This window comes from Drosophila arizonae, chromosome 2, assembly GCF_054131065.1.
Source record: "Drosophila arizonae isolate 15081-1271.41 chromosome 2, UAZ_ARI_1.0, whole genome shotgun sequence".
In the NCBI taxonomy this organism is placed as follows: Eukaryota; Metazoa; Arthropoda; class Insecta; order Diptera; family Drosophilidae; genus Drosophila; species Drosophila arizonae.
In genome coordinates this window covers 3,108,572-3,131,359 of record NC_142922.1, presented here as the reverse complement: position 1 = coordinate 3,131,359, position 22,788 = coordinate 3,108,572, and the positions used below count along the sequence as shown (strand labels likewise).

At 39.2% G+C, this 22,788-nt stretch overlaps 6 protein-coding genes across 11 annotated transcripts; 2 read left to right on the top strand and 4 right to left on the bottom strand.

Moving 5' to 3' along the window:
- Positions 1-940: 940 nt before the first annotated feature.
- LOC108621299 (uncharacterized) lies at positions 941-3,570 on the top strand. Its single transcript, XM_018018522.2, has 2 exons — positions 941-1,189; positions 1,249-3,570. The coding sequence occupies exons 1-2, from the start codon at positions 1,095-1,097 to the stop codon at positions 1,463-1,465; spliced, it is 312 nt and encodes a 103-aa protein (XP_017874011.1). The 5' UTR covers positions 941-1,094; the 3' UTR covers positions 1,466-3,570.
- Positions 2,632-7,095, bottom strand: LOC108621291 (uncharacterized). Of its 3 annotated transcripts, none has more exons than XM_018018506.2 (9): positions 6,956-7,095; positions 5,298-5,401; positions 4,850-5,232; positions 4,310-4,735; positions 4,012-4,140; positions 3,357-3,666; positions 3,191-3,288; positions 2,930-3,059; positions 2,632-2,864 (listed from the first exon to the last, which is right to left on the bottom strand). In XM_018018506.2, exons 2-9 carry the CDS (start codon positions 5,383-5,385, stop codon positions 2,746-2,748), a joined length of 1,683 nt encoding a protein of 560 aa, XP_017873995.1. In that variant the 5' UTR covers positions 5,386-5,401; positions 6,956-7,095; the 3' UTR covers positions 2,632-2,745. The 3 variants fall into 3 exon arrangements, with proteins under 3 accessions (XP_017873995.1, XP_017873997.1, XP_017873998.1); XM_018018508.2 differs by having other exon boundaries at positions 4,310-4,702; XM_018018509.2 differs by lacking the exon at positions 4,310-4,735 and having other exon boundaries at positions 6,956-7,094.
- A 75-nt stretch (positions 7,096-7,170) lies between these two features.
- mRpS21 (mitochondrial ribosomal protein S21) lies at positions 7,171-7,692 on the bottom strand. The gene is made up of 2 exons (XM_018018523.2): positions 7,424-7,692; positions 7,171-7,362 (listed from the first exon to the last, which is right to left on the bottom strand). Exons 1-2 carry the CDS (start codon positions 7,568-7,570, stop codon positions 7,246-7,248), a joined length of 264 nt encoding a protein of 87 aa, XP_017874012.1. The 5' UTR covers positions 7,571-7,692; the 3' UTR covers positions 7,171-7,245.
- A 78-nt stretch (positions 7,693-7,770) lies between these two features.
- Droj2 (DnaJ heat shock protein family (Hsp40) member A4-like) lies at positions 7,771-11,067 on the top strand. Its single transcript, XM_018018510.2, has 3 exons — positions 7,771-7,998; positions 8,909-10,044; positions 10,127-11,067. The coding sequence occupies exons 2-3, from the start codon at positions 8,944-8,946 to the stop codon at positions 10,235-10,237; spliced, it is 1,212 nt and encodes a 403-aa protein (XP_017873999.1). The 5' UTR covers positions 7,771-7,998; positions 8,909-8,943; the 3' UTR covers positions 10,238-11,067.
- A 501-nt stretch (positions 11,068-11,568) lies between these two features.
- Positions 11,569-14,697, bottom strand: LOC108621290 (WD repeat-containing protein 36). The gene is made up of 3 exons (XM_018018505.2): positions 13,400-14,697; positions 12,896-13,333; positions 11,569-12,828 (listed from the first exon to the last, which is right to left on the bottom strand). Exons 1-3 carry the CDS (start codon positions 14,562-14,564, stop codon positions 11,645-11,647), a joined length of 2,787 nt encoding a protein of 928 aa, XP_017873994.1. The 5' UTR covers positions 14,565-14,697; the 3' UTR covers positions 11,569-11,644.
- Positions 14,698-15,292: 595 nt separating this feature from the next.
- Positions 15,293-22,763, bottom strand: CCHa2 (neuropeptide CCHamide-2). Of its 4 annotated transcripts, none has more exons than XM_018018519.2 (4): positions 22,496-22,763; positions 18,298-18,375; positions 15,762-15,997; positions 15,293-15,698 (listed from the first exon to the last, which is right to left on the bottom strand). In XM_018018519.2, the coding sequence occupies exons 2-4, from the start codon at positions 18,368-18,370 to the stop codon at positions 15,591-15,593; spliced, it is 417 nt and encodes a 138-aa protein (XP_017874008.2). In that variant the 5' UTR covers positions 18,371-18,375; positions 22,496-22,763; the 3' UTR covers positions 15,293-15,590. The 4 variants fall into 4 exon arrangements, with proteins under 4 accessions (XP_017874008.2, XP_017874010.2, XP_089318467.1 ...); XM_018018521.2 differs by lacking the exon at positions 22,496-22,763 and adding an exon at positions 18,956-19,279; XM_089462341.1 differs by lacking the exon at positions 22,496-22,763 and adding an exon at positions 18,843-18,960.
- Positions 22,764-22,788: the final 25 nt, after the last annotated feature.

The following is a 22,788-nucleotide window of genomic DNA, read 5'->3' as shown; positions in this document are numbered from 1 at the left end:
AAAAATTAAAAAAAAAAAAAGCAATTGAAAAACAATTGAAAATTTTAAAAACAAAAAATGGCATCACGTTTTTAACGCAAAACAGGCGGGATACATATCGTAAATTTAGCATAGACATACATGTTGTCTATACCATTGGTTTTAACCCAGTGATCTCCATAGTTGTAAACGCTAGAGACTTAATTCTTTAAGTAAATACTATTCTATAACATAACTAGTATAAGCTTAATATTTGGGTTTGATAACTGAAGCCCTTTAAAAGTTATCAATAAAAATCAATCGTTGTACTTAGATTTGAGAGTATAACTGGTAGATATTAGGGATTTACCTAATAGATGCCTATGATGGTTGCATAGCAGCTACATTTATCAATATAGATTAGATACAGATAGATACATAAATACAATGATAGAGTTATGTATATCAGGTGGTCAGGTTGCTATCTAGACTCTGATTCAATTTTGTACAGATAAGAGGTATTAAAATTTTTTATTTTTGTGGTTTTGCAAATATTGTTTATATTCTTTTACATACTCATGGCAATATCATTGTTATTCTCTAAAATAAATCTTAGATCATATCTGCAGCTCCTACAATTTATTAAACTAGTTCAGTGGAGGTCTTAACTACTTTGACATGTGCTTGGCTGCATCTATTTTCTTATATATGTAAATATACAGACAACCTTAAGTAGCTTGAGCGTCTCCCATGTAGAACACGCCCACTTTACTATTAAAGCACATAATTAAAAAGGACTAGTTCGAAAAGTAAAAGAATTTCCTTTGATTTCCTATGCCTACAGGTCATTCGACGTGGGTCTAGGTCAGCACTCCGAATACACATAGTCGAGACACGTATGCAATCAGAATTATTGATTTGTGGGAGATACACATATGCATCAAATATGTAGGTTAGTCATGACGACCGGCCACGACCACAACAATCCGATAATTGCGCCCTTAAGCAGCATGTACAAGAAATATTCGATAAACTGGCTTATGACACTTTATTAGATACTGTTGCGTTGTCGCGGAAGGATATACTAGTTGCCCCATTTTGCTTATCGGAGCTGCTACCTGTTACCAATTACCAAAATGAAGCATCAGCAAGTTGTTGTTGACTACTGGACCATGCTGAAGACATCGGCATTGTGTCTGATATTGGCTGTAACGGGTTTTATATTTCTCAGGTATACATGAAAATTATATCTCAAAGACTTTATCTTGAATTCCTTTGTATTCGTCGTAGAATGGTGCAAACGATCTTTTGGTTGCCCAAACGTTTCAATCAGAACCAGGAACGATTGGAAGCCTTGGCCAAGCAATATAGCGAACAAATGGATCCGGAGGAACGCGCTGAAATCGAAAAGATTTTCAACAGCAAGGAACCCCTAACAGAGGCGCAAATTAATAAGTTGCTGGATGGTTCCAAATCGGAGATCGAAGAGCCCAAAAAAGAACAGTAGACACTAAGTATGAAGTACACATAAGAATTTTAAATGAATAAATACATATCTGGAAAAGAAGAGCAGTTCAAAATAACTGTTGATTTAGGGGATCTTTGCTAAATAGATAGCAAAGATCCCCTAAATCAACAGTAGATACTAACTATAAAGAACCGACAAGATTTCTCCTGAATAAATATTTATTTTTTATATTTCTGAAAACTTTCAATTCAGTAAGCGATGAGTCCAGCTGGCAATAGTAGACACTAGCTATCAAGTACACAGATTGTATTTTGTTTTTAAACAATATATAGCATATATATTTTGTTTAGTATATCAAGTATGTTTTCAAACAATAATTGGTATTACAGCGATTTACACATCATATATAATATTTATATATCTTAAAACTGAGCAATCAACTAAATTGGCAAAACATAAACGTATAATCAATCAATCAGCAACTGGTTAGTTATGTATTTATTTAGTAGGGTATATGTATGCATGTAACATATGTATATGTATATATATATGGGTACTTATAATAAGAACAAAAAAAATATATATAACCATATATATATGTATGTATTGGAAAAAGCAGTTCTATTTGCTACTGATATATGCGGACTTTAAGCCCTTTCCTGCTTAAATTTCAAGTGTTTGAGGGGAAGCGAACAAACGATGCCATATGAAGAGCCTCAAATAACAAAGGACATTTACATAGATATCATCAACTTCAACCTCTTAAGTTTTCTTCATCTTCATCTACATGTTTTTTGTTTTTTTTTTTAACTAACTCATATCAAATATAAGCAAGCATACAATACAGATTCAGATTAACTATTTTTCAAAAGCGCAAGTCTCTCTTTTGTCTTCTTCATTTTCTTTATTTTTTTTAAGGGTTCCTTTTACCACTTTTCTAAAATTTGTCATATATGTAGTATATATGATGAATATAAAAACGTTTCTTTATCTCGCACTTTCTAGCCTGCCAAAAATATCACGAGAGTTTTTTTTTTATTTGCTATGATAAGAACTAAATTATAAGCCTTTCGATATTTGCCATTTTGTTTTCTTTTTTGTTGTCTTTAGTATAGAAGGAAAAAATGTTGAACCAATTCCGAGAGAGCGCATTTCTGTCTATGTTAAACAACTTGTGAAACAGAATAATTATATATGTATGTATATATGATCAGTTGTGTATATAACTTAGTTAATATTTCATTCATATATATTATATGTATACATATAGATATTTATATATATACTTTTGATAACATTTAAGAGCTGCCCTCAATGCTCTATTGACTTGTGGTATGCATTGGAAGTCTGAAAAATGGATTTGCCAAGTTAACACGCGCAGCCGGCAGCAACTCGGGATGTTCGGTTAGAGTATCGGAGAGTGCGGTGAGCAGAACTCCTAAAAGGAAAACGAAAACAAATTAGAAAACTTGTTTTTATTGATAACATTAAATCCCCACTCACTTAGCACTTTCTTCTGCAAGTCAACGGGAATAATGCCCAGATTGCCCTCGTGTTCCAGGAATTCGGTTAGCTTCTGCAGCTCCTGCTGGGCCTCATCAGAGCCATGAGCCAAAGACTGAGCAAACATTACCTGCAGGATAAATGTTACAATCTCTCTCTTTCCCTCTCTCTCTCTCTCTCTCTTTCTCTCTCTTTCTCTCTCTTTCTCTCTCTCTCTCTCTCTTTCTCTCTTTCTCTTCATCTGTTTATATCTCAACTTACCTTGGCCAATTTGTAGAGTATTTCCTCCAAGCTGTACTCATTATACAAATATTCTACGATTTTAGCACGACCCATGGTTTCATCATAGTCCGTTAGATCTAACATATACACATATCGTTTAAATATATAGTTACTTTTTACATAGTTTTCTTTATTTGCCACCCACCTTGAGGACTCTCATTCTCTAGGGCCTTCAGCTTATTCCAGAAGGTGAAGCTGTCTAGGGACTTGCCTCGTCCTATTTCCGGACTTACTGCATCCGAATCGCTGTCCAAGTGTATGAATGGCTTTTCAGTGGTGGTGCTCGTTGTGGTTGTTGTTGTTGTCGATGTGGTTGTCGAGCTAGGCAAAGTATTACGCTTCAAGTGATTCTGACGCAACTCCTCGGGAAAAATGCGATTTGCATAGGAGCGCTGCAAGAACTCAATGCCCAGACGAATATCGCGCAAGAACTTCAGAGCACTCTCTCGGGTGATCTGCGAAGATAAAAGATAAATGTGGAATATAAATATATAGAAATGGATTCATTCAAGAAGTGTAGAGATAGAATTAATGAAATATATATTTTTGGATTTTTGGATATAGGTATACAGGGTATCTGAGGTATATCGATTTTATACTCTAGTTGGAACTGAATCGTATATCCAAATATTCGATATATTCTTAGGCTAGGAGGAATATTCCTACAACAAATCCTAGTTTGGGCATTCACCTCAGGGTGCATGACTCACGATTTATAGATCATTTCTAAATATATGGATATATATTTATATAGATGTCAGGATGTCGACCTAGAATATTAGATAGTTAGATAAACCCACCAAATTCTCATCGATCAGTTCCTCAACAGCTCTAGCTACGCCTGTCTCGTCGCCAGTCCAGAACACATACTGGGCCATATCAAAGGAAGAGTATTGGCCATTCGCATTGCGCAGCAAGCTCTGAGCCGTCTACAAAAGAGAGATTAAAGAGAGTATGTGAATCAGGGCAGATCAGCAGAGATGTGCGTGGGGTCAAAGTGCAAGCAAGAGTGGGCGAATGTTGAGAATAGATCAATTTAGGTTGGGTTAGCCAATTCGTTGCCGATCAGTAAAATGGTTTTTGAGTTGTCATAAGAACCTTGGCCGTCATATGTGGCATGCTGGAGCGTCGCTCTGTGGTCTTGGCCACCGTCTCCAACTGGTCTATCAGTATGTCGCCAATGGTCTCCTTGTTGATATCGTGATTGTGATGGGCCGTAGGCAATTTATCCGGCATTGGGTCTACGTCGGTACCGCCAACTGCGTCGATTGTCTCTTCGGCAGTCTCAACGGGCTCACCCGCCACATCCTCGCCAGCTGGCGCTGCTGCGTCTTCTGTGGCCACTGTTGGCGCTGCAGTTGTTGTTGATGTTGTTGTTGTAGTCGTGGGCATTGTTGTTGTTGTTGTTGTAGTTGTTGTTGTGGTTGCTGGAGATGTGGGCAATACCTCGGGATTTTGGCCAAATGCTAGACGCGCTGCACCGTAGAAAGCCTGTTGGTTTTTGGGTGGTTTCGTGGATATACACTTGGATTTTCAAAAGACACATATTGGCTTGGTTTACAAGGGGCATACATACATACATATACACATACAAATACAGCTATGGGACGGGTTCTGGGCAGGGCAATAGCTCTTTACCTTAGCATGGGCGCCAGGCTCGTTGGCCGGCTTGGCCGCCGTCTTTGGCTCCTCTAGCTGTGAGCGTTCGCCATCGTCCTTAAACGCTGCCGTTGTCGTCGTTGCCGATGTGCTGGTGGTGGTTGTGGTGGACATCGACATTAGGGGCGTGGCCACCTCCAGTTGACGCTCCAGGTCAGGCATCAGAGGCTGCTCCTTGCTACCCGCCTCTGGTGGGGCAATTACTTTCTCGATGCTCTCCTTGGTGGTGGTTGTGGTGGTCCGTGCGGTGCTGCCATCGTGCTGTCGTTTGCCCACCGCGGGCTGCTCCTGCCTCAGCTGATCCAGCTCCACGACATCGTCCTCGATTTGCGGAAAAGTATCAGCGCTGCGCTTCAAAGGGGCTGCACGAACATGAATACATGTACATATATCTATACATATAGTATATATCGTGAGCCCTACTTACAGTAGAGATATGGTAAGAGCGCCGGATAGGCATGAGCCAGGCTGCAGCTGGCAACCAGGACAACAGCCACGAATCGATTGCCAAACATAGCGTAATATTTCGAGCTGTAAAGGACATTAGACGTAATCAATTTGATTAGCTGCCAACAAAATTTGATTATGCATACAAATGCAAGTTTAAGTGTGTTCGAGTGTGTAAGTGTTAGTGTCAAGAGAGTGAAACAGAAACACACGCACATCAATGCAAATAAATATTGCTAAAAATAACACAAGAAATCGATAAAACAGCGGCAGTAAAAGCGTCCAAAGCAAAGCACAGCACAGCACAACGGAAACACCAAAAACAAAAAACAACAACAAAACAAAAATGAAAAGTTTAATTTGGTAATGGGGAACATTAAATGCCCTTACAGGTAGTAAAAGCAATGCAAGCAACGCTCAGCGAAACATAAACAAAAAGTAAAAGTAAGTTCCATTCTGAAGTACGACAACTAAATACACTTGCTAAATAAATATATTACATATACGAAAAACAGTAAATTTGTAAATCCGTAATTTAAATTTCGATACTGTTAAAATAGTTAAAAGTAAACATTGTATTTAAAATCGCAATTATATATAAATGTATATGTATATTTAAAAAAAAAAAAAAAAAAAATTAGCGATTCATGATAAAATTAAATTAAATTTCATTAAATGCAGATAATTATGAATTATATTATGTTGTTTCAAAAAGCTCAGACTTCATAGCAGTAAAAATTAATCCATTTGATATTTGACTCAAGACTTAAATATTTACAATATAAGAATAAAATATCATTCACAAATAAAATGTAATATTTTATATACATACTCTTAATATAATAAATAATAAATAAAGGATGATAACAAAATGTAGTATAACAGTAAAATTTAACACAGGAATGAAATAAAGTAAAAGAATAAAATATATCTAGCAATTATATGCTACACACAATCGATACTATATACAATCTCGCATCGAATCATACATTTGCCAACATAGGCAGCATACCCATTGCAAGGGTATTCGAACAAGGTGCCACAACAACGGCAACAACAAGCGTGGGGCTTGTCAATGGGAGAGCAGAATGGAACACGCCAACTTTGATGTTAAGCGAATTTTATGCTGTGGTCCCTAACTAAGCCACCCAACCATCGGCAGCTACACAGGCACACACACACATGCACACAAACAAAAGAAGAAGCACATTCACTTACACACACATATACACATACACACGCACACGATTGTAATAGATTGGCCACAAAAGCGAATTATCGATGCATTTGGGAGCACTTAGGCACGTTTTGCGCATTGCAAGCCACTTGCTGTTGTAGATTGCTTTGTTGAGTGGGGATGCAGCACAAACTGCAGTAGCAGCAGTTAAAACCACAGCCGAAATTATGCTGCAAATGCAGCGCAAATCACACTCACACACACTGGCATATACACACTACACCCACTAAAATACGCTAGTAATACATGCTCATGAATTTTGCACAAATAACAAATATGGCAACGCTCAAAAGTGTGCTATAAAAATGTTTAACAACGCAATACACACTTCGCAAATAACAACAGATATTATTATTATTGTAATTGGCACAAATGGAACAACCAAAAATGTTCACTTTTACCTCTTGTAACGTATCAACTTAAAAATTCGTCCTAACTGCACGAACACAGAGAAGACTCTGAGCCGAGCAACGAATTGCGAATTGTTTGGCAGCAATAGAAATTGAAAGCTCACTGTTGCCGCTAAAGCGCTTTAACACTATGAGGCCAAAGGGGCATTTGTGTGCCCGCTGCAAGGATAAAAGCTCCATGAAAAGCTTAAGCATTCATTTATGCGTTTCTTCGTTTTTGTTTCTTAACTATGTTTTAGATTTATTTAAAAAACAACGCCACAACATTAAATCATGTAAATTTAATTGCAGCCTGGAAACGGATCCACTCGGTTCTTTCGTAGCACAAATTGAATTTTACGATTCATGTCCTCATTGTAGATGGCTTTGCACTTCTCAAAATTAACACGACGACGCACCTGTAAAAATAACAGTCATTAGCTACATTTAAGAACATGTTTATATTGTTTGTATTCGCACCTGGTAAGGCTTCTCATAGAAGCGCGTGCGGCGGAACTGATCGAAGATTTCTTCCTTGCCGAGTATCCGGTTAAGAAGACGGCATGCCTCCTCCACGTTGTTGTTGTGCACAAACACAGTGCGTGCTATGAATTGAGCGTGTCTCATTTCTAATTCAAATTCAGAATTTATTTTATTAAATCTCTGTCTATTCCACTCGAGTTAAATAACCAGGCCGCCGTAGACAGCTGTTTTGTGAAGTGTGACCGTATTGCTTGTATCTGTCGTAGGCTTGCCAGACGGCGCATTTGGGACAGAGTTGCATTTTCTCAACGAGCGACTCGTTGCTATGGCAGTATTATTATAATAAAAGTAGTGTAACATGTATCACCCCTAATATATTCTCGATCTTTCATACAACAAGCGTGGCGCATTCGTACAGCGATAGCAGGCTGCTGAAAAAGTATTCGAAATAGATTTAAAATTATAGTAAAAGTGTAACTCTTAAAGCGTACTGTAAAAACGGTATACATATATATAAATATATAACTATTAGAAAAAATATTCGAATACTCGTGAAATCCTGTAATAAAAAGGTGAGAACTACTAAGAAATGGTCTAATTATTCCCGCAGGCATTATGTGAGTGTGTATTTGATGATTAGTTTTTGCCCAGTCTTTGTTAAGTAATCATAGGGAATATATAATTTTTATATTTGCGTCGTAGTTAGTAATTGCACTATGTTACGCCTGATTCACTATTTTGCAAAATCGATTCAAGTCGGCAACGAAAGCTGAATTTTCTTTGTCTCTACCCCAATTAATATTCCTCTGACGCAGCGTCCTGCGCGGCACATGTTTTAGCGTGTGCGCCCATAATCATATTTATGTGTGTATGTGTGCGCCTGTCTGGGAATTGCAGCATGCACAATTGACATTACGAAAATCGCACACAAATCAATAGAAAATTGTACAGCGTTTTCTAATTTTTTCGCTTCGTCTCGTTTTTTGCACGTTGCTTTACACCTAGTCATTGTGTTGGTGTGCTTTTTTTCACATTATCATGCCGTTCGCTTTGTGCCGATGTTCGCACAGGGGCAACGGTTACGGCAACCAGGGCTGCGCACTGCTGACGAAATTTTCTAGAAGTTTATGTACATTTGTATATAAATATGTATGTATGGATGAGTGTGTGTATATGTATCTACGTCAGAGTGGGAGAGAGAGAGAGAGACAACGAAATGCAAAGAGCAGGGCAGAGTCAGCTGTGAGGCGTCGAATGTGGTATCCAAAACTGAACAAAAAAGCATATTGAAATAGAAAATTTCTAGAAAACGTGGGGCCCTGTTGTCTTCGATACCGCCGTGTGCCGACCTTGATATTGCGTTTTTTTTTTCTTTTGAATTTTCGCATGCCGGAAATTACCATTTATACGAACAAAAAGCGACCAGTTTATAAATATCTGGCAACCCGAGTAATTGCAATGTAATTTCGTCTCTGCTTGCAGTTAAAGTGCAAAAGAATCAGCTAACAAGAAAAAATATGGTTAAGGAAACGGGCTATTACGATCTGCTGGGAGTGAAGCCCAATGCGACCCCTGATGAGCTGAAGAAGGCCTACAGAAAATTGGCGCTCAAATACCATCCAGACAAGAATCCCAATGAGGGCGAGAAATTTAAAGCCATCTCGCAGGCGTACGAGGTGCTCTCCGATGCGGACAAGCGTCAGATATACGACGAGGGTGGTGAGGCGGCCATCAAGAAGGGCGGCGCCGATTCTGGCGATTTCCGTAATCCAATGGACTTCTTTGAGAAATTCTTTGGTACCGGTTTCAGTAGTGGCGGCGGCGGTCGCCGTCGTGAGCGACGCGGCAAAGATGTCGTCCACCAGATGTCCGTTCAATTGGAGGAGCTGTATAATGGAGCAACGCGCAAGCTGCAGCTGCAAAAGAATGTGATTTGTGACAAGTGCGAGGGACGCGGTGGCAAGAAGGGCAGCATCGAGAAGTGTGTGCAGTGTCGCGGCAATGGTGTCGAGGTCCGTGTGCAACAGATTGCGCCCGGCATCGTGCAACACAATGAGCAGGTGTGCCGAAAGTGTTCCGGCAGCGGTGAAACCATACAGGAGAAGGATCGCTGCAAGAACTGCAACGGACGCAAAACGGTGCGAGAGCGCAAGGTGCTGGAGGTGCACATCGAGAAGGGCATGCGGGATGGCCAGAAGATAGTATTCGCAGGCGAGGGCGATCACGAGCCCGAATCTCAGCCGGGTGATATCATAATATTGTTGGACGAAAAAGAGCACTCAACATTTGTGCATGCGAATACGGATCTGATGATGAAAATGCCGCTGCAGCTGGTCGAGGCTTTGTGCGGCTTCCAGCGGGTAATCAAGACTCTCGATGATCGCGATCTGCTGATTTCCACACAACCCGGTGAAGTTATCCGACACGAAATGACCAAATGCATTGCTGAAGAGGGTATGCCCATATTCAAGAACCCCTTGGAGAAGGGCACACTCATCATTCAATTCGAAGTTATATTCCCCGACATGCTCAATCCATCAGTTATCCCGACGCTCAAGCAATGCTTGCCACCGGCGCCAGATATTGACATTCCAGTTGATGCAGAGCATGCAGTTTTGGTAAGTCTAAGGAGAGGAAGAGAGAGAGAGAGGTCTTTTAAGAAAAAGTAAATCGCTAACTATTTATTGTTTCGTTTTGCAGGAGGACTTTGATCCCAAGCAACGTCGCCAGGAACACCAGCGCATGGCCTATGATGAGGACGAGGGTGGCTACCAGTACGGACCACGCGTTCAACAGTGCACATCCAGTTAAACGGCTTACACTTAAAGCAAATTAACTAGCACACAACAAAAGTAAACAACACCCATAAAAACGAAATCCAAGAAGTAAATCAAGTGTCTGCGCCCAAGGTGTATCTGGAGAATGAATATCCACTCGCCAACCCCCCTCTGCGCGTTCCAATTGTCAACCCAATGCAAGTCCGTCACTAACATCGTCTGAACTAGCTACTGCCCCCCACTTGGCACTTAGCGCGTATATATTCCCAACACCTGGCACTCCATCCGCATCGACTGGCATTTGCTGCATTCATTGTAATATCCCAAACTAAAACTAAAAGAAAAAAAGAAACACTCGCAAATAATTAACTGAAATTTACACACACACACACACACACCCATATATACACTAAAATGTATCCAAATTGAAGAAACAAAAATTTCAAGTTATATATATGGCTTAGGATCGGGAGACGCTCTTCAGACTACGAGATATGCTAATTACGATATTTAGGTATAAAAACAAAACAAAACAAAAGAAAATACTTATCAAAAATATTATGCACTACATTTTTAACGCGTGGTTCGAAAAACTATATATAAACATTGTTTTATTCCGTTTATGTTGAGTTGGATATATATGATATATATGAGTTGACAATAGGAGATGCCACCCCCATGAAATACGAAAATATAAATGAAACAAAATTTGAATCAATTCGCCACTAGAACCGCATATTTACAGACCGCGATCCAACGCGTCTAGGAACAAATTTAAGTTATTTAATTCCAGCCTAAATAATAAAGCGTTAGATTAAACGGATATAATAAATAAAATAATACACAATTTCAACTTTAAAAATATATGTTTATGCGTTCGCTTTTCTTTGAATGGTAGCGCATGATAAGTTACGATACTGCATATTAACTAAGCCGGTTATCAGTCTGGCGTGATTCATATGATTCATAGGTCTGACTAATTTTTAGACATTAGCTTACTAAAGAAAGTGAATTTAAACTTTCATTTAGACCTTACAAATTCTTAGGTTTTCACTCTATTCGACATAGGGAATGATGTATATAATATCAGATAAGTATGTCTAAATCGAATTTCGATTGAGTTTTTCCAATGCTGAATTCTAAATTTAAAAAATTCCATATCATCAATATTGCATGATTAGCAAATTTTTCATCATCGATCAACTTAGGATGGTCTATAAAATCAACTGCAATAGAAATTCCTAATCCCAATATCTATCGATTTCAAGACTGACGGAGCTCACTTTCAGATAGGTATATCTATTCTTTGGCCAAATTAAAAATTGGGATCACATACGAATTTGACATTTGAAAATGCTTCCAAAGTAATATAAAACTTTACCAATTTATTTACAAACACCTGGTAAAACGTAATTTAAGAGACTTAAGGCTATAGACCAAGTTAGCGAGCAAAGTTGCGCAGTGCCGCGACGACGCCAGTGCCGTAGATCAACTTGCTCTCGATGCGCTCCCAGGCCGCCTGTTGGGTTTGCGCAACGCTGCGCAGCGACCTGACAAGCTCTGGGGATTCGCTTAAGCTCAAGCCGTGGGAGCGCAGATAAACGCTTAGATATGATTGGGCCAATTCGAAGTTTTGGTTCGTGCCAAACATGTGCTCGATGAGGCTGAGGAACTGCAGCATGGCGAGCCTGGTGCCGCCGGCATCGGGATGCAGTGATTTGATCTCGAAGTCCACCATTGACGGACCCAGCTGGGTAATGTGCTGCACCACGGAGTCGAAGTCTTTGCTTGTGGCCGTCGCCTCCAGTTGCTTGCCAAAGGCGGTCAGATTGTTGAACGAGGAGACCTCGAGCACACGGGATTGCTCAGGGTTGTCCGTTTGCCCATTGGATACATCGAAGCGCAGATCTAGGCCTGCAACCGTCGGCAGGAAGAAGGGCGCCTGTTTGGGTGTTTTAGGCGGTGCCTTCGGCTTGTTGCGCTGCTTGATCAGCTCCAGGTCGAGCAGATTCTGCCAGCGCGATGCCGCCAGACCGGAGAGTGTGATTAACTCGGGCGTCAGCTGCTTAGGCGTTTCGTACTGGGCATCAATCTGCTCGCCCAGTTCCACATTATCGTTAGCGTCATCAATGCCCAGCTCCTGCATGGCATCATCAAGATCCATGGCATTGCAAATGCTAGCGGGCAGGCCCACATACGGCGCCGGCTCATTCGGATCTATGGAACGCAACGAGATCTGGTTGAACAGCGTCTTGTTGGCCCACAGGTAAATGCCCAACAAGCCGATGTGGGCGGTGGCCAGGAAGTCACCAGTGGGTGACATGCTTAGCGAGACGCAGGGCTGCTGCACCTTGAAGTGATCGATCATATAGGATGAGGGTATGTCCCACACCTTGATGGTCGAGTCCATGGAGGCTGTGATGAGCCAACGGCTGTCCGGACTAAAGGCCATATCGTTCAGTTTTGCCGTGTGCCCGACAAACTTACGGATCACCACACGCGTATCCATGTCCACCACGTAGATCTTGAACGAATCCAGACCAATGGCAACCAAGGAGCTCTCGCGATGATGCCGCATTTGAGCAACGCCATCAGCTAGTCGCAGCACGGCAACTGGCTTCATAGCTGTGAAGTGAGTGGGTGAGGATGATGAGCTTGAGGCGGAACAATGATTTACTAGGCAAACACTCACCATTAGCCTTGAATGGCCAGAACTTAACCAGGCCTTGTGAGCAGCCCGAGACCAGATACTGATTCAAATTGTCACACGCCAGGCCACGCACAGCTGCCTCGTGGGCTGAGCGGAAGCCACCGTAGCTCAGGCGATGGAGGCCCGACTGCATATTAAAGCGCTCCACGTCGCCGGTGCTGTAGCCAATAATAACATAGTTGCCGCAATGCGAAGCAACGATAGATGTGGTTTCCGCTTGGAAATCGTCGCGGTTCCTATTGTAAAACTGCTGTGGCACCAAACGATGGTCGCCCAAGCGGCTCTTGTGGAACGACCAGGTGGTGGTCTGTATGATGCCCGCGTGCATTGCAGCGATGTTGTCCCATTCCTTTTCGCGTGTCGCATCCGCAGTGAACTCCAGAATTGGCGGCATGCTGTTCTTGTCATACACAAAGTGATCTATGGAATACAAAAAGAAATTGGGATTGAGCTTTGGTTTGATGCTTTAATTGCGTCCTAACATACTCTTCTTCTTGGTCGCCTTGGGATTGTAGGTGGCTCGACCCATGCTCTTGTTCAGCGACTCCGATATGGTGGAGAAGACGCGCAGCGTGCTGTCGTCCCCGGCGGACAGAATGGAGACGCCGCTGGCGCCATGATAGCGTATGAATAATGGAGGCTTCGTGTGACCTTCGCGCATGCGCAGCAGTCTGGCGCCGCCGTCGGACATATCGAACACGAAGATTTTCATTGAATTGTCCGGGGATGTGGTGAAGACCACCGGCTCGCTGGGCAGGCAGATTGCCGTCGTCACCTTCCTCTCGTGCGCCTGCAATTGACCAGCCAATTTGCGCTCCTCCAAGTTCCAGAAGACCAAGTGCCCAATGCCGCTGGCGGAGACCAAAATGGGTGGACCATCTGTGCGGAAGGACAACTGACTGACCGTGCCCCACTCCTGCTTGAAGGTGATCAGCACCGTATCAAATTTCAGATTCAAGACAATTATGGTGCCATCGCTATGGCCAACGCCCATAACATCCAATGCAGGCGCCGGCTCAAGGCAAGTGATGCGCTGTAAATGGTGGCTCAGGGTGCACAGTATGGTGTTCTTCTTAATGTTCAGGATCTTCAGTTGACCCTGCCGCGAGCCGAGAACAATTTTATTCACATATGTGGGCGGATGGGCCAGAGCTGTGATAGAGAACTCCTCCTCGTCGAAGGGCACATTCAAATAGACGTCATCGGTGGGTATGTTCCACACCTTGAGCACATTTTTGCGATCCACAGCAATTAGGTTTCGGCCAAAGGGTAGCAGCAGATGCACATTACCTTCATGGCCCCGGTACACATGCCGTATGTGCTTGCCCGCTCGCCAGGCGTAGATGCACTTGTTGCTCGCCGCATACGTGTGTAGCCTGTCCGTAGCCAGCGCCGTAATCTCGTCTGGATGCAGGCCGCTGACATGCAGGAGGCGCATGTGGCTGGCCGTGTACACCTGAAAGGAGCGGCCAATGCAGGTGATCAGCAGCGTGTCCCGACGACGTTGCACATAGCGCGTCACTGCCGGCACCTGGTTGCTGACATAGCCAAGCGCTCGATTCCGGCGGAATATCTGGCTGCTCTCCCTAACAATTCCGCGTGGTTTTTTCTTCTCCTCGACCGGGCTGTCCTCTTCACCCAAATGCGTCATTTTATTGGTTCCCAATTTGCGTTCTTTTATATTTTAATTATGCTTCAGCGATTTTCATGTTTACCCGCAACGACTGAGCACGTGTGTTACTTTCAATGTTTCCAAACCTGAAAACAATGCAATTCAAACTGTGAGTCGATGTTATAATAACAGAGCATTGCACTCAAACTGTAATGCTGTTTATTTAAAAACTGAGACCGACAGCAGCCAAAACTGTGTGACTCGGTATAATTAACAATTTGAAATAAATCAATTATGTTCTTTATAATTAATAAATATTATGTTAAATATGTTTGAGTATCCGAAATATTCACTTTTATTTACTCAATTGGCACTATTATATGCTCAATTGTAAATATTAAACAGCTGTTCAGGTTATCGATAACAAATGGTGGCCGAGAAAATATTGAGTTATCGAAGTTTCCGTTAGTGTTAATCGTCTAGTGCTTAGAAAATTAAAAGCTTTTTATTGTATTAATTTTAAATTTGATTTTATTAAATAACCATGTATTTGTAAACATATATACAATAAAAGCTCTTGTGATAAGTTGTATGAATTTTTTAAATTGTATTTTTAGTCGTATATATTTTTGTTTCGATTATTTTGTATTTAATTGATAATTAGTAAAATTACAAACTACAAATATTTTATATATATATATAGTCTTTTGCTTGTTACACACATAAAGTTAATAATAATTTTTGATAAAAGCAATAAAACACTGCTATTGTAGCCATTCATCTTGTATTTTATTCAAAAACTTTTGATCGTGTTTTTTTTACCAATATATACACTGAAATTTTTACCAGCCCTTAAAAACTTCAGTAAATTTTTTTTTTGTGTTTTTTGTTTTGTTTATACAACTTTTACAATTTATGCAAATAGCAAGGAATCGAGAATCGCGCTATGTGTAGACATCGATGAAACAATTTTAATAAACATTCATTAGGTAATAGCGTTTGTTGTTGTTGTAGTAGATATTGTTGTTCAGAAAAGTGCTTAATTTGGTTCACTTGTTGTTTAGCTTAGTTGAGCGCATTCAGCGCGCTTTCCCGGTTAAAACTTTCGCTAGAGCTCGAGAGCGGATAATCCAGCTCACCCAGACGAGGCACAGGTCGATGCGGACGGTTAAACTGCACGAAATCAAACAATTTAGGCTTGCTCTAAGAATTCGTATTTATTCAGCTTCAATTTACCCAGGACTTCATGATTTTATAGAGCACTTGACGAGATGGATAGTCATCGAATTCGGTTTCTGGCGGCTGTTCATTTGGCGCCAGCATCGGCAGCAAACCGTTTGGACGCACAAACTCTTGGTCGAGGCCAACGGCATTGGCATTGGCATTGGCGGCAGCTGCACCATTGCCCGTTGCACTCAAGGAGCGCTTCCCATGTCCGCCGTAACAGACGTGCCCATAGGCCTGACAGCCCTCTGTGAAATGCAAAATCGTAAAATCAGAATATCAGTAAATGGTAAAATCGCAAAATGAATTAGTCGCCATCTACTTGGCCAGCAGATTGCAAATGCTTCGAGCTATAACGGTAATCGATATAAGGCCCACGCACAACATGCGTGTTCCAGCACGCTTACGAAAACATGCTAGACTACGCGACTGACAGATACCCTATTGAGAATTATGTTTCAATTGGAAATTGATTAATGAAACATATTTGTTTCTTTTCTTTGATATAAAATATACGATATGCGGTATACTATCTACGGTTTACTATACACGGTATACGATATACGACTTACGATTTTCGATATACGATTTACGATAAAAAGTTTACAAATCGCGATTAACTATATACTATATAGCTCAAGAATTTAAATTTTTTATTTATTTATTTTTTTGTTTACTTTAATATGAGCATAAAATGAGAAATCTAAACTTAACTGAAACTATATATTATCCGTATAAAAACGACATTTAGTAGCTTTAGCTGCTGTAGTTATGGGACTGAACTTTATGATAGACGGATAGATATGCCTAGATCACCTTAGTTCATATGAATATCTCTCTACATACATTTATAAGTATATTCATCATTCCCACAAACCTCTCCACAAACACATCATAGCCTCTTGTACCCACCTTCAATGGGTTTAGGGTATTAGAAGTTATTAACTGCGACTCGCTAGCAAAGTTTAAACCGTTTGGGCTATTCCCTCGTGCAGGAAGGCCGCAAACTTTGTGCCCTGCTGTGACGAACATGTGGAGCTCTTGTGTGTCCCCAATAAGTAGGAGAGTGGAAATCTTTAATCGCTCGCCAAATGCTCTGGAGAGACAAACGTTTGATAAGCATTTGACCTTATGCGATATTTTATACGAGACAATGATTTTGTGTTTTTTATTTTTTCGAATTTCATTTTATTTTTTTTGGGTTTTTTGTTTGTCTGCGTTTGTTTTCGTCTGTTGACTCGTCGTTGCTATTTTTGAGCTTCCGCTCGCACAGCGCCAGGCATGGGACTTCGCATGGGAGCTGAACCTCTGTTCCAGTCACTCAAATAGAATGTTCTTTATACTTGTGATTTTTTGTCGCTTGGGGAAGCATTAACAACATATTGTTAACACACATTAAATGTCATTTGGCTAATCTATGAGACGTTTCAATATAAAAGTTTTGAATGGGAAAATATATGCGTAAGCAAAAGGATTACTGGAAAAGAGCTTAAGTTGACTTGGAGTGGAGCTGAAATCTAAAAATATTAATTTGATTTTATCCGAATATTGGAGTAAGAAAAATTTAATCAATCTTTGCTTTTTTTTTTTTTTTGGCTATAAAATGTAAAAAGAAATTTTGATATGACATCAAAAATTTCAGCATGATTGATATTGATTTCTGTAAGTACTTTGAGACATTTTTAGGCAAACGAAAATTTGTTTTAATTAATAAACAATTAAGTAAATGAATTCAAATTTAAATATTGCTTCTTTACTAAATATAAATTTAAATTTAAATTCGATCATATATCAAAATCGTATGGAAAAAATTTGTGATAATATTATGAACTACTTAAGAGCAAATGTACACTTTATTAATTAATTAATGAATACAAAATTATATAAATTATTAAGAGTCATATCAAATTAATTTTACACAAATTTATTGCATTTAACTTTTAAGAAATATAAAAATATATATTTTATGCTCTTCAACGTCATTATTTTCCTCTCATAACATTTTCTATCTATATTGAAGAAAAATACCTACATGTATATAGGAAACATCGACTCTCCCTGTTGCTCATTTATGAAAATATGCGTGCATAATGAAGTAGAGCGCAGAGAATGTTGCAGGTGCAAGTGGCAATTGCACTACTACTAGCTGTAGCCGTTCCTATGGCACACCCTTACCCACCTGTCCAATCGTCCACAATTTGATGAGGCGGCAGCTGCATAAACAAAGCCACAAAGGAGCAATATCAATGGCAACGCCGACGATGTCAACGATGCGCAGACGGAGAAGCTTCTGTTTGTTTTCCGTTAAAGTCAAACTGTAACAATTGCAGCTGCCAGCCATAATCTGTGGGGACAGGTGTGTATGAGTGTGTGTATAAGTGTGTGTGTGTCTTTAAGGACTTCCGCCTGACGGGCATTTATAGGTTTGTTGTTCAATGCGTATTGCCATAAGAGGAGCTAAAGTGGCTTGTGTGAGAGCAATCTACGCATACCTTGGCCAATATTTTGAAGGAATAAATAAATAAATAACACAAAAGACAATACTCACTTTTAGCCTGGCTCTGTTGGGCGGCCAGAACGACGGTGCAGATGACAACCAGCAGTGAAATTGTGGATTTCATATTAACTACAAAAGAGAGAGAAAGAGAGCGAGAGGGAGAGCTTGAGAGAGTGGTATGGCAATACAAACATCAATTAAAACACTTAGTTCTGCTTAAAGTTCTCTGGGCGTTTGGGCGTGACGTGCGCCCACCTGTTGATGCCACTGACAATGGGCTGCAGGGCCTGCGGATATGCCGCACTAATTAGAAACGCACGGCACACAGTTCAAAACACACACACGCACACGCACACGCATACACACACACGCAAGTCACATGCATTTACTAAGTAGTTAATCCGGGGCACAAAAACTTTTGAGCTTTGATTTATGTTTCACCCACATACAGGCAATTAGTGCGCGCGTGTGCGTGTGTGTGTGTGACAACTCAAGCAAATGTGCGTTTATTACGTGATTTGAATGTCGAATAAAATGAAGTCATTACGAATTTGCACGATTTTCATATACATATTTGTGTTTGGAAAGCCTTTTACAATGAATTTTGAAGCATTCGCCATCAATCATACGACATGTGGACCCGAAAATATTTCCAATATCACTAAAACGCAGCAAGTCGCGTGTCGACATGTATATTGCGAAAACTCACCTTAGCTCGCACTGATTAGTTGATTTTAAAAATATATTTATTGAAATTTAATTGCTATATTATAAATGCATATGTTATGTATATTAATATAAGTATGTATATATTTGTTACTTTGGAACTTTGTACGTTTGCATAGAATAATCACAGATAAAGTGGGGTATTTTTTTAACGGAATTTTCTATTGAATTAAAATGGTGTCGTTTTGTTTGGTTTTATTGGTAAAACAGCATTCGACTAAGTTAATAGCAGCTGCTAGCGGTATTTAATTCACGATTTCACATTTTCAAGCGCTGCCCTGCGACTGCTCAGGCGTTCGGCTGTAGCTTTATAATCCCATTAATATATATATATGTATATACATATACGTATATATTGCTTGACTCTTGGCTCATTGATAAGACACATAATGCGTCGCTTTAATCGCAATTAAAAATCATGTCAGTCTTTGCAGACTTGCCCACTCACAATCGCTCGAGATGGGGTTTATTTTTGAATTATATTAAATTTAAACATTCATAACAGATAAGTGTGTGTGTGCGTGTGCGTGTGAGTGTGTGTGTGTGCGTGTGCGTGTGTGCTGTAAAAATCAACAGCAACTCCCACCCACAACACGCTGGAATAACAATAATATTATTGTTATTACTTTGTTTATCAATCTGTCATATGTCAACCAGCAAATGGGACGCAGCAAATGAGCAACGGAGCCTCTGCAGTCGGCGCCTGCCGCCGTTCGCTTATCAATTTTCCCAGACCCGATTGTCAGCTAATAACGATTTAATGACCTGCTGCTGCCGCACTGTCAAAAGTACACATAATATCCGTTGCTCTGCCTAATATAAATCAATTTCGCAAAACTTTCCACACATACACACACACACGCATATATGCATATAGCCAGGTGCTGATTCAGTAGAATCGCTCGGCAGGCGCGTTTACCATCTGCCCAAAGACAAAGTTCAGTTGCATTCGCTGAGCCATGTTTTGTGTTCCGTGTGAAATTTTTCCTAATCAGCAGCTAGCTGATAATTTACACATATATATTATATATTATATATTTATATAATATATATTATATTTGTTATTAAGATCCGCGCAGCTTTCAAAAGCGTGCCTGCGGCATGGCGTTACGCCTGGAGCTTAAAGGCCTGCCCGCTAAGCTGCTGCGAATCGCGTTCAGGCCGAGCTGATAGCCGATTTAAGAGCAAGCAAACCCGCGAGCTGATTAGAAGAAAACAAAACAAAAAACTCGCCTCTGACATAAAAGATGAGTGCGATAAGCAACTACTACTACTACACTGAAAGTTAATTAGATGCCCTTTCAAACTATTTGCCCTTTTCTTTTGCGGTTTGCAGCTCGGAAACTCTTGAGACTTACCTCGACCTGAAGCGGCACTAAAAGTGAAATAAATAGTCAAGGAAAATACATGTACTTAAGTATATACTCTCTATTCAATTTTATATTAGACACAGGCAGTAATTAAAATTCATTCAAACTTTCATAAAAATGCTAATAATAGTAAAAACAATTGTTAAGCCTCAAACTGAATTTAATACATTATATATTTCTATATTTAATTTGTCGTTCTTCTATGTAATTCTCATGAAATTAGGTTAACGAAGCTTAGCAAATTGTTTTCACATCATAACACTCTCATTTCACACTAGGTTTTTTTCATTTCTCTCTTATTTTATTGCATTTTATTGTCCTATTGTTGTTGGCAATTTCAATACACTTTTTGTATGCAATTTCTTTTCTCTTGATACATGTAGTTTGTTCGCCTTTTATGCCTGTTCAGAAAGTGGTATATTGGAGTAAGTATATTGGATATCATCCAATCAATTTAACCATTCTTACTTGCTCATTTAATATTTATTTATTCTGAAGTTTCTCTAGTTCTTTAAAAAGTCTTTATAATAAAAATGTTGCTGATTAACAACTGTCAAATAAATGCTTTAAAGCAGTTAAGGAAATTTTTCGTCTACTCGCAACATTAAAAATTGAATTTCTTTAAGAGCATGTATTACGCGTTTTAATTTGTGAATGTGAGTCGAGAAGATGAATAAATGAATATTCTGTAAAGGCACATAAATACTGGAAAAGCGAAAAGTAAAGAAATTATATGTGGAATCATAAAACTGATAAACACTGAGTTCAAAATACACACATACAAACTATATAAGATACTATTATTCTAAGTTATATTCGTTACTATTATTATAAGTGCTTATGATATGCTTTCATATGTGCTAGGTTCAATTGAACTTAAGCTAAAAATCCTCTGATCAGATACAGATACATTAGCAAATTCTCAGTTGTAGGTATTCTATGTATACTTCGTGTTCTCTGTATACTTTCTATACTTTGTGCTTATAGAAACTACAGTAAATATTTACTGTATCTAAAAAATTAATTAGCGAAATATGATATATGATACTAAAATAGTAACTCATAGATACTTTAGCAAGCGTTGACAGTATCTGAGAGATCACTTAGAGATATTCGTAAGGTACGTTTATCCACACTTGTAGATACTTTAGCTAGTTTTGTTTGTATCTGACAGACAGAAGATATATAATAAAGTATATATATATTTACTATGGTAATATAAGATTAGATTTATAGTATATATGATATAAAAATTAAAACTTAAGCAGGAAATTACTCTCTCTGAGTGATCTAACTAGTAGAGATATTTAAGATATTTTATGATTTAACATAATAATTAATAATAATTTATAATAATGGTTTAATAAAGTAATCCTCAAGTTTATCTATATAAATCCTTTACATTCGATGCCTTGCCGCTTATTAAGTTTTCTTTAATAATCCAGAAAAATATTTGCCAAAGTCTAGCTAATCCTTGATACTCACAAAATTAAGTTTACCTTGAACAAATTTACTCTAGCAAGAGCATGTGCATATATGAATCTCTATATATATGTACGTACTAAATAGAGCTCTATGCAAAGTAAACAAATAAATCGAGTTAAACTGTTTGCAGGCTGCACGCCGAGGAGCTTCAGCAAAAGGTACATCAAATTATATCGAGTCCTCGAGTCTTCATTTATGCAGCTGTTTTGCCTTGGCGATTCGAGGGGCCACGTTTATAAACTTTGAACTTTTGCCAACGAGTGCAGCCCGTGGCGACTTATAAAAAATTAATCAAAGCTGCCAAGTGGGAGAAGTTAAGCATCGGCATCAACAGCCAACAAGGAACTTCAAATGCGCACTAATCTAATTTGAGTCAATTAAAATTGAACAAATAAACATGGCCACAAAATATGACCAAAGGGTCTCATCAAAATTTCTGTGTGTGTGTGTGAGAAATAGAGAGAGGAGTAAAGTTTGCTAAGCCAAACATTAAGCAAGTGAAACTTAAATTATAAATTAATTATTCAATTAATTAATATATAATTTAGAATATTTTAAACATATATTGCTGGACTTAAACATATTTTTTACATAAATTAAGTTTTAAAAAATTACATTTTATAGTGTTTAATTACTTAAACTTTTCAAAATTCTTAATTGTTACTCACCAATTTATTAATTTTAATTTTTTACTTTGAACTTTTGAGTATAAAGTTGTACTTCACACAAAATCTTGATTTTGCTGCTAACACAGAGTTGCCACCTTGTTTTTTTTTTTTTCTTAAATAAATGTTTTGAAACTTAGTTTGCAGTCTAACTGGCTTGCAATGGAATTGTTAACATTAAATTTGGACTCTTTTGGTTTTAGCGCGTTTTTGGTGTTGATGTCGCTCGACTGAAAGCCAAAATTCGTTTGATGCCGTTAAGAGCAAACGGCTCTGCTTTATATCGCAGGACGAGC

Excerpts from the sequence above, each read along its gene's own strand:
- LOC108621299 (XM_018018522.2), top strand. The coding sequence starts at position 1,095 with ATGAAGCATCAGCAAGTTGTTGTTGACTACTGGACCATGCTGAAGACA. Across the intron at positions 1,190-1,248 it reads ACGGGTTTTATATTTCTCAG|AATGGTGCAAACGATCTTTT; the intron begins GTATACATGAAA and ends TATTCGTCGTAG.
- LOC108621291 (XM_018018506.2), bottom strand. The coding sequence starts at position 5,385 with ATGTTTGGCAATCGATTCGTGGCTGTTGTCCTGGTTGCCAGCTGCAGC. Across the intron at positions 4,141-4,309 it reads TGCCACATATGACGGCCAAG|ACGGCTCAGAGCTTGCTGCG; the intron begins GTTCTTATGACA and ends TCTCTTTTGTAG. Across the intron at positions 3,289-3,356 it reads AGAGAATGAGAGTCCTCAAG|ATCTAACGGACTATGATGAA; the intron begins GTGGGTGGCAAA and ends TGTATATGTTAG.
- mRpS21 (XM_018018523.2), bottom strand. The coding sequence starts at position 7,570 with ATGAGACACGCTCAATTCATAGCACGCACTGTGTTTGTGCACAACAAC. Across the intron at positions 7,363-7,423 it reads TCTATGAGAAGCCTTACCAG|GTGCGTCGTCGTGTTAATTT; the intron begins GTGCGAATACAA and ends TTATTTTTACAG.
- Droj2 (XM_018018510.2), top strand. The coding sequence starts at position 8,944 with ATGGTTAAGGAAACGGGCTATTACGATCTGCTGGGAGTGAAGCCCAAT. Across the intron at positions 10,045-10,126 it reads ATGCAGAGCATGCAGTTTTG|GAGGACTTTGATCCCAAGCA; the intron begins GTAAGTCTAAGG and ends TTCGTTTTGCAG.
- LOC108621290 (XM_018018505.2), bottom strand. The coding sequence starts at position 14,564 with ATGACGCATTTGGGTGAAGAGGACAGCCCGGTCGAGGAGAAGAAAAAA. Across the intron at positions 13,334-13,399 it reads CAAGGCGACCAAGAAGAAGA|ATCACTTTGTGTATGACAAG; the intron begins GTATGTTAGGAC and ends TGTATTCCATAG. Across the intron at positions 12,829-12,895 it reads CTGGCCATTCAAGGCTAATG|CTATGAAGCCAGTTGCCGTG; the intron begins GTGAGTGTTTGC and ends CTCACTTCACAG.
- CCHa2 (XM_089462341.1), bottom strand. The coding sequence starts at position 18,936 with ATGTCGACACGCGACTTGCTGCGTTTTAGTGATATTGGAAATATTTTC. Across the intron at positions 18,376-18,842 it reads CGAATGCTTCAAAATTCATT|TTAATATGAAATCCACAATT; the intron begins GTAAAAGGCTTT and ends TCTCTTTTGTAG. Across the intron at positions 15,998-18,297 it reads CCAACAGAGCCAGGCTAAAA|AGGGCTGTCAGGCCTATGGG; the intron begins GTGAGTATTGTC and ends TGCATTTCACAG.